The sequence below is a fragment of the Oncorhynchus masou genome, chromosome 29 (assembly GCF_036934945.1).
Source record: "Oncorhynchus masou masou isolate Uvic2021 chromosome 29, UVic_Omas_1.1, whole genome shotgun sequence".
In the NCBI taxonomy this organism is placed as follows: Eukaryota; Metazoa; Chordata; class Actinopteri; order Salmoniformes; family Salmonidae; genus Oncorhynchus; species Oncorhynchus masou.
Genome location: NC_088240.1, coordinates 11800201 through 11814821, shown reverse-complemented (window position 1 = coordinate 11814821; position 14621 = coordinate 11800201). Strand labels below are relative to the sequence as shown.

At 44.4% G+C, this 14621-nt stretch overlaps 1 protein-coding gene across 14 annotated transcripts in view; it reads right to left on the bottom strand.

The window, feature by feature from the left end:
* LOC135518984 (peripheral plasma membrane protein CASK-like) overlaps positions 1–14621 on the bottom strand; it is a 239730-nt gene that overhangs the window by 122296 nt on the left and 102813 nt on the right. For all 14 annotated transcript variants that reach the window (XM_064943983.1, XM_064943986.1, XM_064943987.1 and 11 more), the window contains one exon: positions 4100–4205. In XM_064943983.1, the coding sequence (XP_064800055.1) occupies positions 4100–4205 (106 nt within the window). The remainder of the gene's footprint in view (positions 1–4099; positions 4206–14621) is intronic.

Genomic DNA, 14621 nt, shown 5'->3' with positions numbered 1-14621 from the left:
AAACCTGCCTCTCTGCCTGCCCTGCCGGAAGCTGGGTCCGCGGTTTTTGGGGCCATTTTAAAGTCCTGAGGAGAATAAACGAGGTGTGTTACAGGTTACAGCTTTACCCTGATTACCGTATTAATCCCTCATTTCATGTGTCTCTCCTCAGGCTGGTGGTGGCTGGCCCACTTCAAGAAGCTGAGGTGCGGGAGGTTTCTCCATCCCCTCTGGACATCGAGGGGGCCCCGGCATTTGCAGTTCGGTCCGTTCTGGACTCGAGGCGTTGGGTGAGGGGCCTTCAGTACCTCGTGGACTGGGAGGGAGTTTCACCGACTCTATCCGGATCACCCTGCACCTCGTCCTTCCGAAGACTTCCGAAGGTGGTTCCTCTCCCTGTTTGGGCGGTGCTCGGCGTCGCCGGCCTACTAGCTATCACGATCCATTTTTCTTTTTCCGTTTGTTTTGTCTTTGGTTCATTCACACCTGGTTTTCATTTGCTTTTATTCCTGTGTGTATATTTACCCCTGTTTCCTGCTTAGGTTTTTGCGGGACTATTTTCATGTTGCTCGTTGAGGTTTTCCTCAGTTTATTCAAGTGTGTACAGTGTTGTAGGAAAATTAAGGAGCATTGTTTTTTTTCTCCTTCCGTGAGTGACTGTGTGTTGGGCGTTTTTTGGTATTGTACCTGACCCATTTTGGACTTGCCTATTAAAGATGCTACTTTGACATCTCTGCTTTCCTGCGCTTGACTGCCTTAGCTACCTCAGTACAAAGTCGCAACAACACATTAGACTAGAACAGAACACTCTTCATATTCCACACTGATGGCTTTCTTTCTTTGTCATTATTTCTTTCTTTCCTTCTTTCAGTCTCTCTCTATCATTTTTCAGCAGACACCGTAGGTAGGACTCACCATCTCTTCCTCTACAGACCTCTTTCACTTTCTCGCTATTTATTTATTTCTTTCTCGATCACTTCTTCTCCCTCCCTGGCTGCTCTCTCGACTTCACCCTTTCATCTCTCGCTCTCGCTCAGCTCTCTCTCAGCTCGCTCTCTCTCTCAGCTCGCTCAGCGCTCTCTCTCTCAGCTCGCTCAGCGCTCTCTCTCTCAGCTCGCTCAGCGCTCTCTCTCTCAGCTCGCTCAGCGCTCTCTCTCTCAGCTCGCTCAGCGCTCTCTCTCTCAGCTCGCTCAGCGCTCTCTCTCAGCTCGCTCAGCGCTCTCTCTCTCAGCTCGCTCAGCGCTCTCTCTCTCAGCTCGCTCAGCGCTCTCTCTCTCAGCTCGCTCAGCGCTCTCTCTCTCAGCTCGCTCAGCGCTCTCTCTCTCAGCTCGCTCAGCGCTCTCTCTCTCAGCTCGCTCAGCGCTCTCTCTCTCAGCTCGCTCAGCGCGCTCTCTCAGCGCACTCGCTCAGCGCTCTCTCTCTCAGCTCGCTCAGCGCTCTCTCTCTCAGCTCGCTCAGCGCTCTCTCTCAGCTCGCTCAGCGCTCTCTCTCTCAGCTCGCTCAGCGCTCTCTCTCTCAGCTCGCTCAGCTCTCTCTCTCTCTCTCAGCTCTCTTTTCTCTCTCTCTCAGCTCGCTCAGCGCTCTCTCTCTCAGCTCGCTCAGCGCTCTCGCTCAGCGCACTCGCTCAGCGCTCTCGCTCAGCGCTCTCGCTCAGCGCTCTCTCTCTCTCTCGCTCAGCGCTCTCTCTCTCGCTCAGCGCTCTCTCTCAGCGCTCTCTCTCTGCGCTCTCGCTCTCTCTCTCTCTCTGCGCTCTCGCTCTCTCTCTCTCTCAGCGCTCTCTCTCTCTCAGCGCTCTCTCTCTCTCTCTCAGCGCTCTCTCTCTCTCTCTCAGCGCTCTCTCTCTCAGCGCTCTCTCAGCTCTCTCTCAGCGCTCTCTCTCTCTCTCTCAGCGCTCTCTCTCTCTCAGCGCTCTCTCTCTCTCTCTCAGCGCTCTCTCTCTCTCTCTCAGCGCTCTCTCTCTCTCTCTCAGCGCTCTCTCTCTCTCAGCGCTCTCTCTCTCTCAGCGCTCTCTCAGCGCTCTCTCTCTCTCAGCGCTCTCTCTCTCTCTCTCAGCGCTCTCTCTCTCTCTCTCAGCGCTCTCTCTCAGCGCTCTCTCTCAGCGCTCGCTCTCTCTCTCTCAGCGCTCTCTCTCTCAGCGCTCTCTCTCTCTCTCAGCGCTCTCTCTCAGCGCTCTCTCTCTCGCTCTCTCTGCGCTCTCTCTCTCTGCTCTCTCTCTCTCTCTCTCTCTCTCTCTGCGCTCTCTCTCTCTCTCTCTCTCTCTCTCTGCGCTCTCTCTCTCTCTCTCTGCGCTCTCTCTCTCTCTCTCTCTGCGCTCTCTCTCTCTCTCTCTGCGCTCTCTCTGTGCTCTCTCTGCGCTCTCTCGCTCTCTCTGCGCTCTCTCGCTCTCTCTGCGCTCTCTCTGCGCTCTCTCTGCGCTCTCTCTGCGCTCTCTCTCTCTCTGCTCTCTCTCTCTCTGCTCTCTCTCAGCGCTCTCTCTCAGAGCGCTCTCTCTGCGCTCTCTCTCTCTCTCTGCTCTCTCTCTCTCTCAGCTCTCTCTCTGCTCTCTCTCAGCGCTCGCTCCCTCTCTCTCTCTCAGCGCTCGCTCCCTCTCTCTCTCTCAGCGCTCGCTCCCTCTCTCTCTCAGCGCTCTCTCTCTCTCTCTCTCTCAGCGCTCTCTCTCTCTCAGCGCTCTCTCTCTCTCTCAGCGCTCTCTCTCTCTCTCTCTCAGCTCTCTCTCTCTCTCTCTCTCAGCTCTCTCTCTCTCTCTCAGCTCTCTCTCTCTCTCTCTCAGCTCTCTCTCTCTCAGCTCTCTCTGATTTTCTTAATCTCTCTACTCCAGTCCTATTATCACCAGAGGTGTAGTCCTGCTGCAGCGTACTGGAGCGCCGCTTGCTACACTGGTGCTTGTTTACTAAAAGGTCGATCAAAGCTATTCAATGGCCGCAAAGTCACAATGTTTTATTAGTATTCTAAAACAACAGAACTGAATGGAAAAGCATGTTATAAACTGGGTGGTTCGAGCCCCGAATGCTGATTGGCTGAAAGCCATGGTATATCAGACTGTTTTTGTTATTGCTCTAATTACATTGGTAACCAGTTTATAATAGCAATAAGGCACCTCGGGGTTGCTTCGTGCCTAAGAACAGCCCTTAGCCGTGGTATATTGGCCATATACCACACCTCCTCTGGCCTTATTGCTTAAGTATAACGTTACCGTAAGACCAAAAAACCTCCCCTTATGAGATTTTAGGATGATTAGCTGATTGGTCACATTTTTTTCTCATGGGTCAAAACTTAACAGCTTGTGCACCACGGTGCCACTAGGCAAAATATGAGCTTTGATTGAAACAAAATACAGGTAGGCCTATGCTATTGGTTACAACCAGAGGCTCAGGAAAACATAGTTAGGCCAACCTACATAATGTACATGCATACTACACTGTAGGCCTACATCATTCAAGAACATCTGAATGCATATTCCCATGAATGTGATTGAGATCAAATTATTGGCATGCAGTTTGGACGTTTCACAGTAAATTAACAATAATAATTATTCACGATTGACAGGTGGCCTATTTTAAAACGAGGTATAATTTGGTGTTTGAAGATATTCAAAATCTAGACGATATGTGTAGGCAGACGTTGCATCTGGAGGGTGAATTTTATGCATATTCTAAAATGATAATCGATAGAATACATCTGTCGGTACAAATGATGATGTAATTTCAGAAATGAAGACGGCACTTTAAAAATTGCTTTTGCCTCAACACGTTCTATAAGAGCATGCTACACTGACGTCTGCATGCAGCCACAGCTACACACTCACTCACTTTACCCATACAGTACTCTGTCCTGATAACTAGCCTAGCTATGCTAGCGTTAGCGAGCACTAGGAGTCCATTACCAACACCACTAGTGGTGTTACCGCTCAGCGACATGACAGACTGAACTGATGGGGATGGGAGCGACCTCGGATTATAGCTGATCATATTAAACCTCATCACATTTGAAATAAAATTATTTTTAGATGTAAAAAATGTTTATATCCTATGAATATGTATGTTGCTGTGCATAATTGAGTGAGTGAGTGTGAGAGTGTGCACGTGCATGTGTAATAGAGAGGAACAAAGTTGTGACTCACAACTCGAAGACCATGTAGAGCATGCCGTCAGAGCTGTATGTCTCCACCAGCTCTACGATGTGAGGGTGCTTCAGCATGTGGCAGATACTGGCCTCTCTCTTCAGATCTGTGGAGGAAAGAGAGAGAGAGGTTAGAGGTCAGGGGTTAGAATTCATGTGGCAGATACTGGCCTCTCTCTTCAGATCTGTGGAGGAAAGAGAGAGAGAGGTTAGAGGTCAGGGGTTAGAATTCATGTGGCAGAAAATGGTCTATAGAAAAGCATCAGACCTCACAAAATATTAATGGTATGAGAGAGAACGGTGTGAGAGAGGGGTGTGAGAGACATTGACTTAGAGGAAAGAGACAGAGAAGAAATAACAATGTGCTCCACTAAGCTAGATCACTAAACACGCCTGCTCATTTCTATAAATATTCAAATCTGAAAAAGAAAAGAAATGTGCTTAACATCATGTGAGAGAGATGAGTTTTGGGGAAAGTGAATATGCGTGGGGGAAAATGAGGATGCTTGAACAAATCAATATTTTGAGTCTTCAACAGGTATGCAAATTAGGTATTGCACTGTCATCCTAAACAGGATGGATTGAAGGAATAACTCTAACAGCTATTAAGCTCCTTAAACCAAGATGGCTCCTCAGATACCAGTTAGAATGGTCACAGCAGCCAAACAGTTGAGAACATTAAATGTGTGTACATGTGATATTTCCTTTTAAAATGTATACAAGAGACTAGAGCAGGGATTTAAAATCACTTGCAGATAGTGGTTTTCCAGATAACTAGTGCGTTCAGAAGTGAGTATGATTTATACAGCAGCGTGTCTGGGATGGAGTTGACGCTTGATGTAGAAACTAAGTAGTGACAGTGCAACTGACTCACTGTAGAGCCTGGTGATAAGACTAGCCAACACCAGGCGGAGTTCTCAGAGGCTTTTTATTGTCATTTCATTTATTTAACTAGGCAAGTCAACTTATTCTTATTTACAATGACAGCCTAGGAATCTGTGGGTTAACTGTCTTGTTCAGGGGGCAGAATGACAGATTTTTACCTTGTCAACTCTGGGATTCAATCTAGCAACCTTTCGGTTACTGGCCCAATGCTCTAACCACTAGGCTACCTGCCGCCCTTCAGGGGAACATGAAGCTTAATCTAAACTGGGAACATGTGTAACTCCACTCCTTCCCTCTGTCCAACATGAGGTCCTACCATGCCATCTTCCTCCCCTCTCCTCTGTACTACCTCTGTCTCTACCTACCCCCCTTCCCTCTGTCCCCACCACCCCCTCCCTGTCTCTGTCCCCACCTCCCCACTTTCTCTCGCTGTCCCTCTCTCGACTGTCCTGCGTTTAAATGTATGACCCATTTGCCAAACAGACCAAAATAAATACCTCCAGCCTTTTATATCAAGTGGATTACTCACTGCACTATACTACTGGGAGAGAGAGACAGAGAGAGACATATAGAGAGAGAGATGCATAGCGAGAGAGAGAGTTACACAGAGAGAGAGAGTTACACAGAGAGAGAGTTACACAGAGAGAGAGAGTTACACAGAGAGAGAGCGTTACACAGAGAGAGAGACACAGAGAGAGAGAGACACAGAGAGAGAGACACACACACAGAGAGAGATACACAGAGAGACACACACAGAGAGAGACACACAGAGAGAGAGACACACAGACAGACAGAGAGAGAGACACAGAGAGACAGAGACACACAGAGAGAGAGACACAAAGAGAGAGAGACACAAAGAGAGAGAGACACAGAGAGAGAGAGAGAGACACACAGAGAGAGAGACACACATAGAGAGACAGAGAGAGAGAGAGAGAGAGACAGAGACAGAAAAATAAGGAACAGCACGTCAGAAATCAGCTCAATGTAATTGAAGAATCCATTGAATCTAACCACTTCTGGGAAAATTGGAAAACTCTAAACAAACAACAACACAAAGAGTTATCTATCTAAAATGGAGATGTATGGGTAAACCAATTCGCCAATCTTTTTGGCTCTATAACAAAGAACAAACAGCAAAAATATATACATGATCAAATACAAATCTTAGAATCAATTATTAAAGACTACCTGAACACACTGGATTCTCCAATTACATTGAATGAACTACAGGACAAAATACAAACCCTCCAACCCAAAAAGTTCTGTGTGGTTGTAACGGCGTTCTTCGTTTGTTGCAAGAAAGTCGGACCGAAATGCAGCGTGTTGGTTACTCATGTTTTTTAATGAAACAAATAACGGAACTATACATGAAATAACTAATAAATACAAAACAACAAAACGGAACGTGAAACCTATTACAGCCTATCTGGTGAACAGTACACAGAGACAGGAACAATCACCCACGAAATACAAAGTGAAACCCTGGCTACCTAAATACGGTTCCCAATCAGAGACAACGAGAATCACCTGACTCTGATTGAGAACCGCCTCAGGCAGCCAAGCCTATACAACACCCCTACTCAGCCGCAATCCCAAATACTACAAAACCCCACTACGAAATACAACGACATAAACCCATGTCACACCCTGGCCTGACCAACTAATTAACGAAAACACAAAATACTAAGACCAAGGCGTGACAGTGGTTGACGGTATCCTAAATTAAATGATAAAATATACAGACTACAAATTCCAATTGGCTATACTTAAACTCTGTAACATCATCCTCAGCTCTGGCATCTTCCCCAATATTTGGAACCAAGGACTGATCACCACAATCCACAAAAGTGGAGACAAATTTGACCCTAATAACTACCGGGGATATGCGTCAACAGCAACCAAAATAAAATCTTCTGCTTTATCATTAACAGCAGACTCATACATTTCCTCACAAAAACAATGTACTGAGCAAATGTCAAATTGGCTTTTTACCAAATTGCCGTACGACAGACTACGTACTCACCCTGCACACCCTAATTGACAAACAAACAGACCAAAACAAAGGCAAAGTGTTCTCATGCTTTGTTGATTTCAAAAAAGCTTTTGACTCAATTAGGCATGAGGGTCTGCTATACAAATTGATGGAAAGTGGTGTTGAGGGAAAAACATAAAACATTATAAAATCGATGTGCACAAACAACAAGTGTGCGGTTAGAACTGGCAAAAAACGCACACATTTTCTATCCAAGGGTCCGGAGGATGAGACAAGGATGCAGCTTAAGCCCCATCCTTTTAAACATATATATCTACAGCGTTATCTTCTCATTCTTCAAGCAGTGGAATGTTAGACATAGTTATTCGACAGACATACACACTGACACACTAACAAGCCCTGAAAGATCAGCCACTACAATATACTCCTATCCCTTCTTATCCCCTCCCCTCTCTTCTCCTCTTTTCTCTCTCATCTCCATTCCTTCCCTCTACCTTCCGTCCTCCCCTCCCCTCTCCTCCGCTCTCCTCATCCATCCATCCGTTACAGCAGGCACTTTCCTTGATATTCTCCTCCAGGCAACAGCTATTCTGGGAGGGAATATTGCTGCATGCCGCACGCACGCACACACACACACACACACACACACACACGTCGCAAATACACACACAAACACGTCGCACGCACACACACACGCCGCAAGTACACACACAAACACATCGCACGCACACACACGCCGCAAATACACACAAACACACGCCGCAAATACACACACAAACACTTCGACACGCACACGCACACACACACACACACACACACACACACACGTTGTATGTTATTTCCTGTCTCTGGGGACTGAGAACACTTATTCCAGAAGTCTGCCCTCCTGAGTCGTCACAACATTCCGGAAACACTCTTCATCCCATGTAGCCCTGGCTTAGCCCACAGTATTCCCATCCATATCCCAGAGCAGGACAGGGACATGTGAGAGAGGAAGACAGTCTCTCTGATCTCTCCTTTCACATTGCCTGTTTCTGTCATTCTTTCTCCTGGAACTCTGACATTGCACTGCTGATGAATGTGAAATGTCCTCCAGTTGCTTCAAAATGGATTGCAGGTACCAGTGTACATATGTTTATGTGTGTTACATTACAGAGAAGGATATTAAGGGCAGACAAGCAGGAGGGCAAAGTGTAAGGTGCATTAAATTGTGTTGTATTCTCCTACATTCCTTTTACATTTCCACAAACTTCAAAGTGTTTCCTTTCAAATGGTATCAAGAGTCAGCATATCTTTGCTTCAGGGCTTTAGATTAAGGATCCGCCCCTTTTTCCCTATTTTAGCCAAAAATGACATACCCAAATCTAACTGAAGCAAGGATATGCATATTCCTGGTACCATTTGAAAAGAAACACTTTGGAGTTTGTGGAAATGTGAAAGAAAGGAATGTAGGATAATATAACACAATATATATGATAGAAAAAAAACAACCAGTCTTTTTCTACCACCATCTTTGAAATGCAAGAGAAAGGTCATAGTTATAGCAGTCACACTGGTTGTAATTCCAATAGTCTCCACAAGATGGCAGCAGAGTATGTGCAAAGTTTCAGATGGATAACTTGAAGTATTTATTTTTATTTTTTTATTTTACCTTTATATAACCATGCAAGTCAGTTAAGAACACATTCTTATTTTCAATGATGGCCTGGGAACAGTGGGTTAACTCTATTTAACCAGGCAAGTCAGTTAAGAACACATTCTTATTTTCAATGATGGCCTGGGAACAGTGGGTTAACTGCCTGTTCAGGGGCAGAATGACAGATTTGTACCTTGTCAGCTCGGGGGTTTGAACTCGCAACCTTCCGGTTACTAGTCCAACGCTCTAACCACTAGGCTACCCTGCCGCCCCTGCCCCTCATGACTGAACAACAAGACTTTTAGTATGAAGTCCCCTGGTACAGGGCAAATCGTTAAGGAAACTTTTGTATTCATTTTCCATTTTTCTGCAAGAATATCGTCAAATCCAAGTATTAGTAGACACATTATAAGGTCAACATTTGAAAAACAACCAGTTTTCATAACTTCATAACTCTGAATATCCTTATCATTTTTGTCCAAAATGAAAAGGCATGCCGTCGTACAAGGTTAGTAGCTACATTTTACGACATATACAGATTATGGATACTCCCGTAAAGCCCAGCTCATTGGCTATCTAGCTAGTTTAGTTTGACCCTGATTGGTGCTTATTTGACAAAGATACAGTCATTCAAGTAATGGCGCCCGCATCATTGGCGTGCCATGAAGGCGTAGCCCTCTGACCAAATATGGTGTCCTATAGGATATACAGTGAGGGAAAAAATTATTTGATCCCCTGCTGATTTTGTATGTTTGCCCACTGACAAAGAAATTATCAGTCTATAATTTGAATGGTAGGTTTATTTGAACAGTGAGAGACAGAATAACAACAAAAAAATCCATAAAAACGCATGTCAAAATGTTATAAATTGATTTGCATTTTAATAAGGGAATATAAGTATTTGACCCCTCTGCAAAACATTACTTGTACTTGGTGGCAAAACCCTTGTTGGCAATCACAGAGGTCAGACATTTCTTGTAGTTGGCCACCAGGTTTGCACACATCTCAGGAGGGATAATGTCCCATTCCTCTTTGCAGATCTTCTCCAAGTCATTAAGGTTTCGAGGCTGACGTTTGGCAACTCGAACCTTCAGCTCCCTCCAAAGATGTTCTATGGGATTAAGGTCTGGAGACTGGTTAGGCCACTCCAGGACCTTAATGTGCTTCTTCTTGAGCCACTCCTTTGTTGCCTTGGCCATGTGTTTTGGGTCATTGTCATGCTGGAATACCCATCCACGAACCATTTTCAATGCCCTGGCTGAGGGAAGGAGGTTCTCACCCAAGATTTGACGGTACATGGCCCCGTCCATCGTCCCTTTGATGCGGTAAAGTTCTCCTGTCCCCTTAGCAGAAAAACACCCCCAAAGCATAATGTTTCCACCTCCATGATTGACGGTGGGGATGGGATTCTTGGGGTCATAGGCAGCATTCGTCTTCCTCCAAACATGGCGAGTTGAGTTGATGCCAAAGAGCTCCATTTTGGTCTCATCCGACTACAACACTTTCAGCCAGTTGTCCTCTGAATCATTCAGATGTTCATTGGCAAACTTCAGACAGGCATGTATATGTGCTTTCTTGAGTAGGGGGACCTTGCGGGCGCTGCAGGATTTCAGTCCTTCACAGCGTAGTAGGTTACCAATTGTTTTCTTGGTGACTATGGTCCCAGCTGCCTTGAGATCATTGAAAAGATCCTCTCGTGTAGTTCTGGGCTGATTCCTCACCGTTCTCATGGTCATTGCAACTCCACGAGGTGAGATCTTGCATGGAGCCCCAGGCCGAGGGAGATTGACAGTTATTTTGTGTTTCTTCCATTTGTGAATAATCGCACCAACTGTTGTCACCTTCTCACCAAGCTGCTTGGCGATGGTCTTGTAGCCCATTCCAGCCTTGTGTAGGTCTACAATCTTGTCCCTGACATCCTTGGAGAGTTCTTTGGTCTTTGCCATGGTGGAGAGTTTGGAATCTGATTGATTGCTTCTGTGGACAGGTGTCTTTTATACAGGTAACAAACTGAGATTAGGAGCACTCCCTTTAAGAGTGTGCACCTAATCTTAGCTCATTACCTGTATAAAAGACACCTGGGAGCCAGAAATCTTTCTGATTGAGATGGGGTCAAATACTTATTTCCCTCATTAAAATGCAAATCAATTTATAACATTTTTGACATGAGTTGTTCTGTATTTCTGTTGTTGTTATTCTGTCTCTCACTGTTCAAATAAACCTACCATTCAAATTATAGACTGATCATTTCTTTGTCAGTGGGCAAACGTACAAAATCAGCAGTTGATCAAATACTTTTTTCCCCTCACTGTACTACACCCTTAATGAAATAGTGAAGTCTTGTTACCTTCTTGGATCTTTGAGGAATCGATAAGAATGTGATTTGACTCATTGAAACAACATTTAGGGTGAGATTTTCTTTTTAGGATATGAAAAAGGACTTTATCTAACAAAACGACACATCTCTGGGACCCTTTGGATGATAAATCAGAGCAAGATTTCAAATTTTAAGTACACATTTCACCTTCAGAGGTGAATTTATCAAACCTATCGCGATGAAAAAAGTGTTTTGTTGTTAGGAGCTCTCCTCAAACAATAGCATGGCATTTTTTCACAGTAATAGCTCCTGTAAATTGGACAGTGCAGGTATATTAACAAGAATTTAAGCGTTCAGCTGATATAAGACACTTATATGTAGAGACATTTGTTGTTTCTATAAAATCTGCGATCTTGACATCACGCGCGGCATGATTTACAACTGTCCCGTTGACGGAACGCAGATCCTTGTTAAGATCCTACATCTGTAGGTAACGGGCTACAGGTACTGTGGAAAACAAATCCGATCCACGTGCCACTCTCCCCTTTCAAGCTTACAGAACTCTTGCAGCCAGGTAGAAATACAGCTGGACTAAACCATAGCCACAATGAGTAGGGGTGCACATAACCAATTAACTAGTTGATATTTTATTTAAACATAATTTCATCACATTCTTCATAGGCCTTCTACTCAAACCGGTTCATATCTTCAATAGCAGTGATCTTATTGAACAAAAAATACATATATAACAAAACTATCAGCGATAGTTGGGAGTGTTTGTTCTAAGAGAATGACCCATACTGCTAGCATAGCGGCTAGCCTTCACCGACGTTGCTTAACTAAAGCTTACATACAGAAAGAAAAACTGTGTCTTTAGCTCCCAGTGACACTGTAGCTCCCAGGACGACGTGTGTGTGTGTGTGCGTGCGTGCGTTCGTTCGTTCGTTCCCTGGAAGTGACCGAATGGAAATGATTCTCAGATCACTGCATCAGCAGTACAGCTAACCTCAGAAGAGAGGCAATGAATGGCTGCTGATGAATGAGGAGGGGGGGGGAAAGAGAGAGATTGCATAAGTGTGGTTGAATGAAAGAGATGAAATGAATGAAAATGAGGAGGAAGAGAGGGAGGGAGGGAGGGTGTGTTGGTAGATGGAGGGAGGGGGAGAGAGTGAGAGGGAGGGAGGGGGAGGGAGGGAGGGGGATGGACAGAGAGAGAGAGAGAGGGAGGGAGGGAGGGGGATGGACAGAGAGAGAGAGGGAGAGAGGGAGAGAGGGAGGAAAGGAGATAGATCACATTCTACAGACCATGTCCTAGACCATGTACTTTCTAGAAAGCCAGAGGAAGACCCAGGAGGAAAGTCCAAACCTCAGTATGTCTTTGACACACACATGCAAACTGCAGGAAGAATGTAAAACAGCATCATGTTCAAGTTGAAGCAGGTAGGAGGGGGGGGCAGGGGAGGAGAGGAAAGGGGGGAGAGGACAGGGTAGGAGAGGACAGGGGGAGAGGACAGGGGGAGGAGAGGACAGGGGGAGAGGACAGGGGAGGAGAGGACAGGGGAGGAGAGGACAGGGGGAGAGGACAGGGGGAGAGGGCAGGGGGGGAGAGGACAGGGGGGGGAGAGGACAGGGGGAGAGGACAGGGGGAGAGGACAGGGGAGGAGAGGACAGGGGAGGAGAGGACAGGGGGGGAGAGGGCAAGGGGGTGAGGACAGGGGAGGAGAGGACAGGGGGGAGAGGACAGGGGGGGAAGAGAGAGATAGAGAGCCGTGGGGAGAGAGAGAAAGATGTGATCTCAAACGGGGGTCCCTGTTACTCCAGCTGGGAGTCAAAGCCTGCTCTGGAGGGAGACCGGAACTCTCTCTGTGTGTGTGTGTGTGTGTGCGTGTGTGCGTGTGTGCGTGTGTGTGTGTGTGTGATTTTTCTCCTGCTGGTAGTCGTTGCCTGCTCTGGAGGGGCAGCAGAGACAGGCCCTGCTACACAAGGTATCACACTGAGAGCTCTAGGCACCAGGTACAATTACTACTAGCTACCACCTGGAGAGGACAGGGAGGGAAGGAGGGAAAGAGAGAGGGAGGGAGGGGTGTACGGAAAGGGATGAATCTATCTGGTTCTCTGGCATGCTTTTCTCCTATATCTCTTCTGCAGCAATTTGTATTTTTAAAAATTTTATTTCCGGATCTTCCTTGGGTTCAATCACGATTACGCTGTTGCATAGAAAAAAAACAGTACATAACAACACGCATTATTACACCATTACTCTACCACTACATATCTACAATACAATACATTATTACACCACTACTCTACCACGATATATCTACAATACAATACATTATTACACCACTACTCTACCACGATATATCTACAATACAACACATTATTACACCACTACTCTACCACTATATATCTACAATACAAAACATTATTACACCACTACTCTACCACGATATATCTACAATACAATACATTATTACACCACTACTCTACCACAACATATCTACAATACAACACATTATTACAACACTACTCTACCACGATATATCTACAATACAATACATTATTACACCAATATATATCTACAATACAACACATTATTACACCACTACTCTACCACTATATATCTACAATACAGTTACACCACTACTCTACCACTATATATCTACAATACAACACATTATTACACCACTACTCTACCACGATATATCTACAATGCAATACATTATTACACCACTACTCTACCACTATATATCTACAATACAGTATTACACCACTACTCTACCACGATATATCTACAATACAATACATTATTACACCACTACTCTACCACTATATTTCTACAATACAACACATTATTAGACCACTATATATTTACAATACAATACATTATTACACCACTACTCTACCACGATATATCTACAATACAATACATTATTACACCACTACTCTACCACGATATATCTAAAATACAATACATTATTACACCACTACTCTACCACGATATATCTACAATACAATACATTATTACACCACTACTCTACCACTATATTTCTACCATACAACACATTATTACACCACTATATATCTACAATACAATACATTATTACACCACTACTCTACCACTATATATCTACAATACAACACATTATTACACCATTACTCTACCACTATATATCTACAATACATTATTACACCACTAATCTACCACTATATATCTACAATACAACACATTATTACACCACTACTCTACCATTATATATCTACAATACAATACATTATTACACCAATATATATCTACAATACAATACATTATTACACCACTACTCTACCACTATATATCTACAATACAACACATTATTACACCACTACTCTACCACTATATATCTACAATACAATACATTATTACAACACTACTCTACCACGATATATCTACAATACAATACATTATTACACCAATATATATCTACAATACAATACATTATTACACCACTACTCTACCACGATATATCTACAATACAATACATTATTACACCACTACTCTACCACTATATTTCTACAATACAACACATTATTACACCACTATATATTTACAATACAATACATTATTACACCACTACTCTACCACGATATATCTACAATACAACACATTATTACACCACTACTCTACCACTATATATCTACAATACAAAACA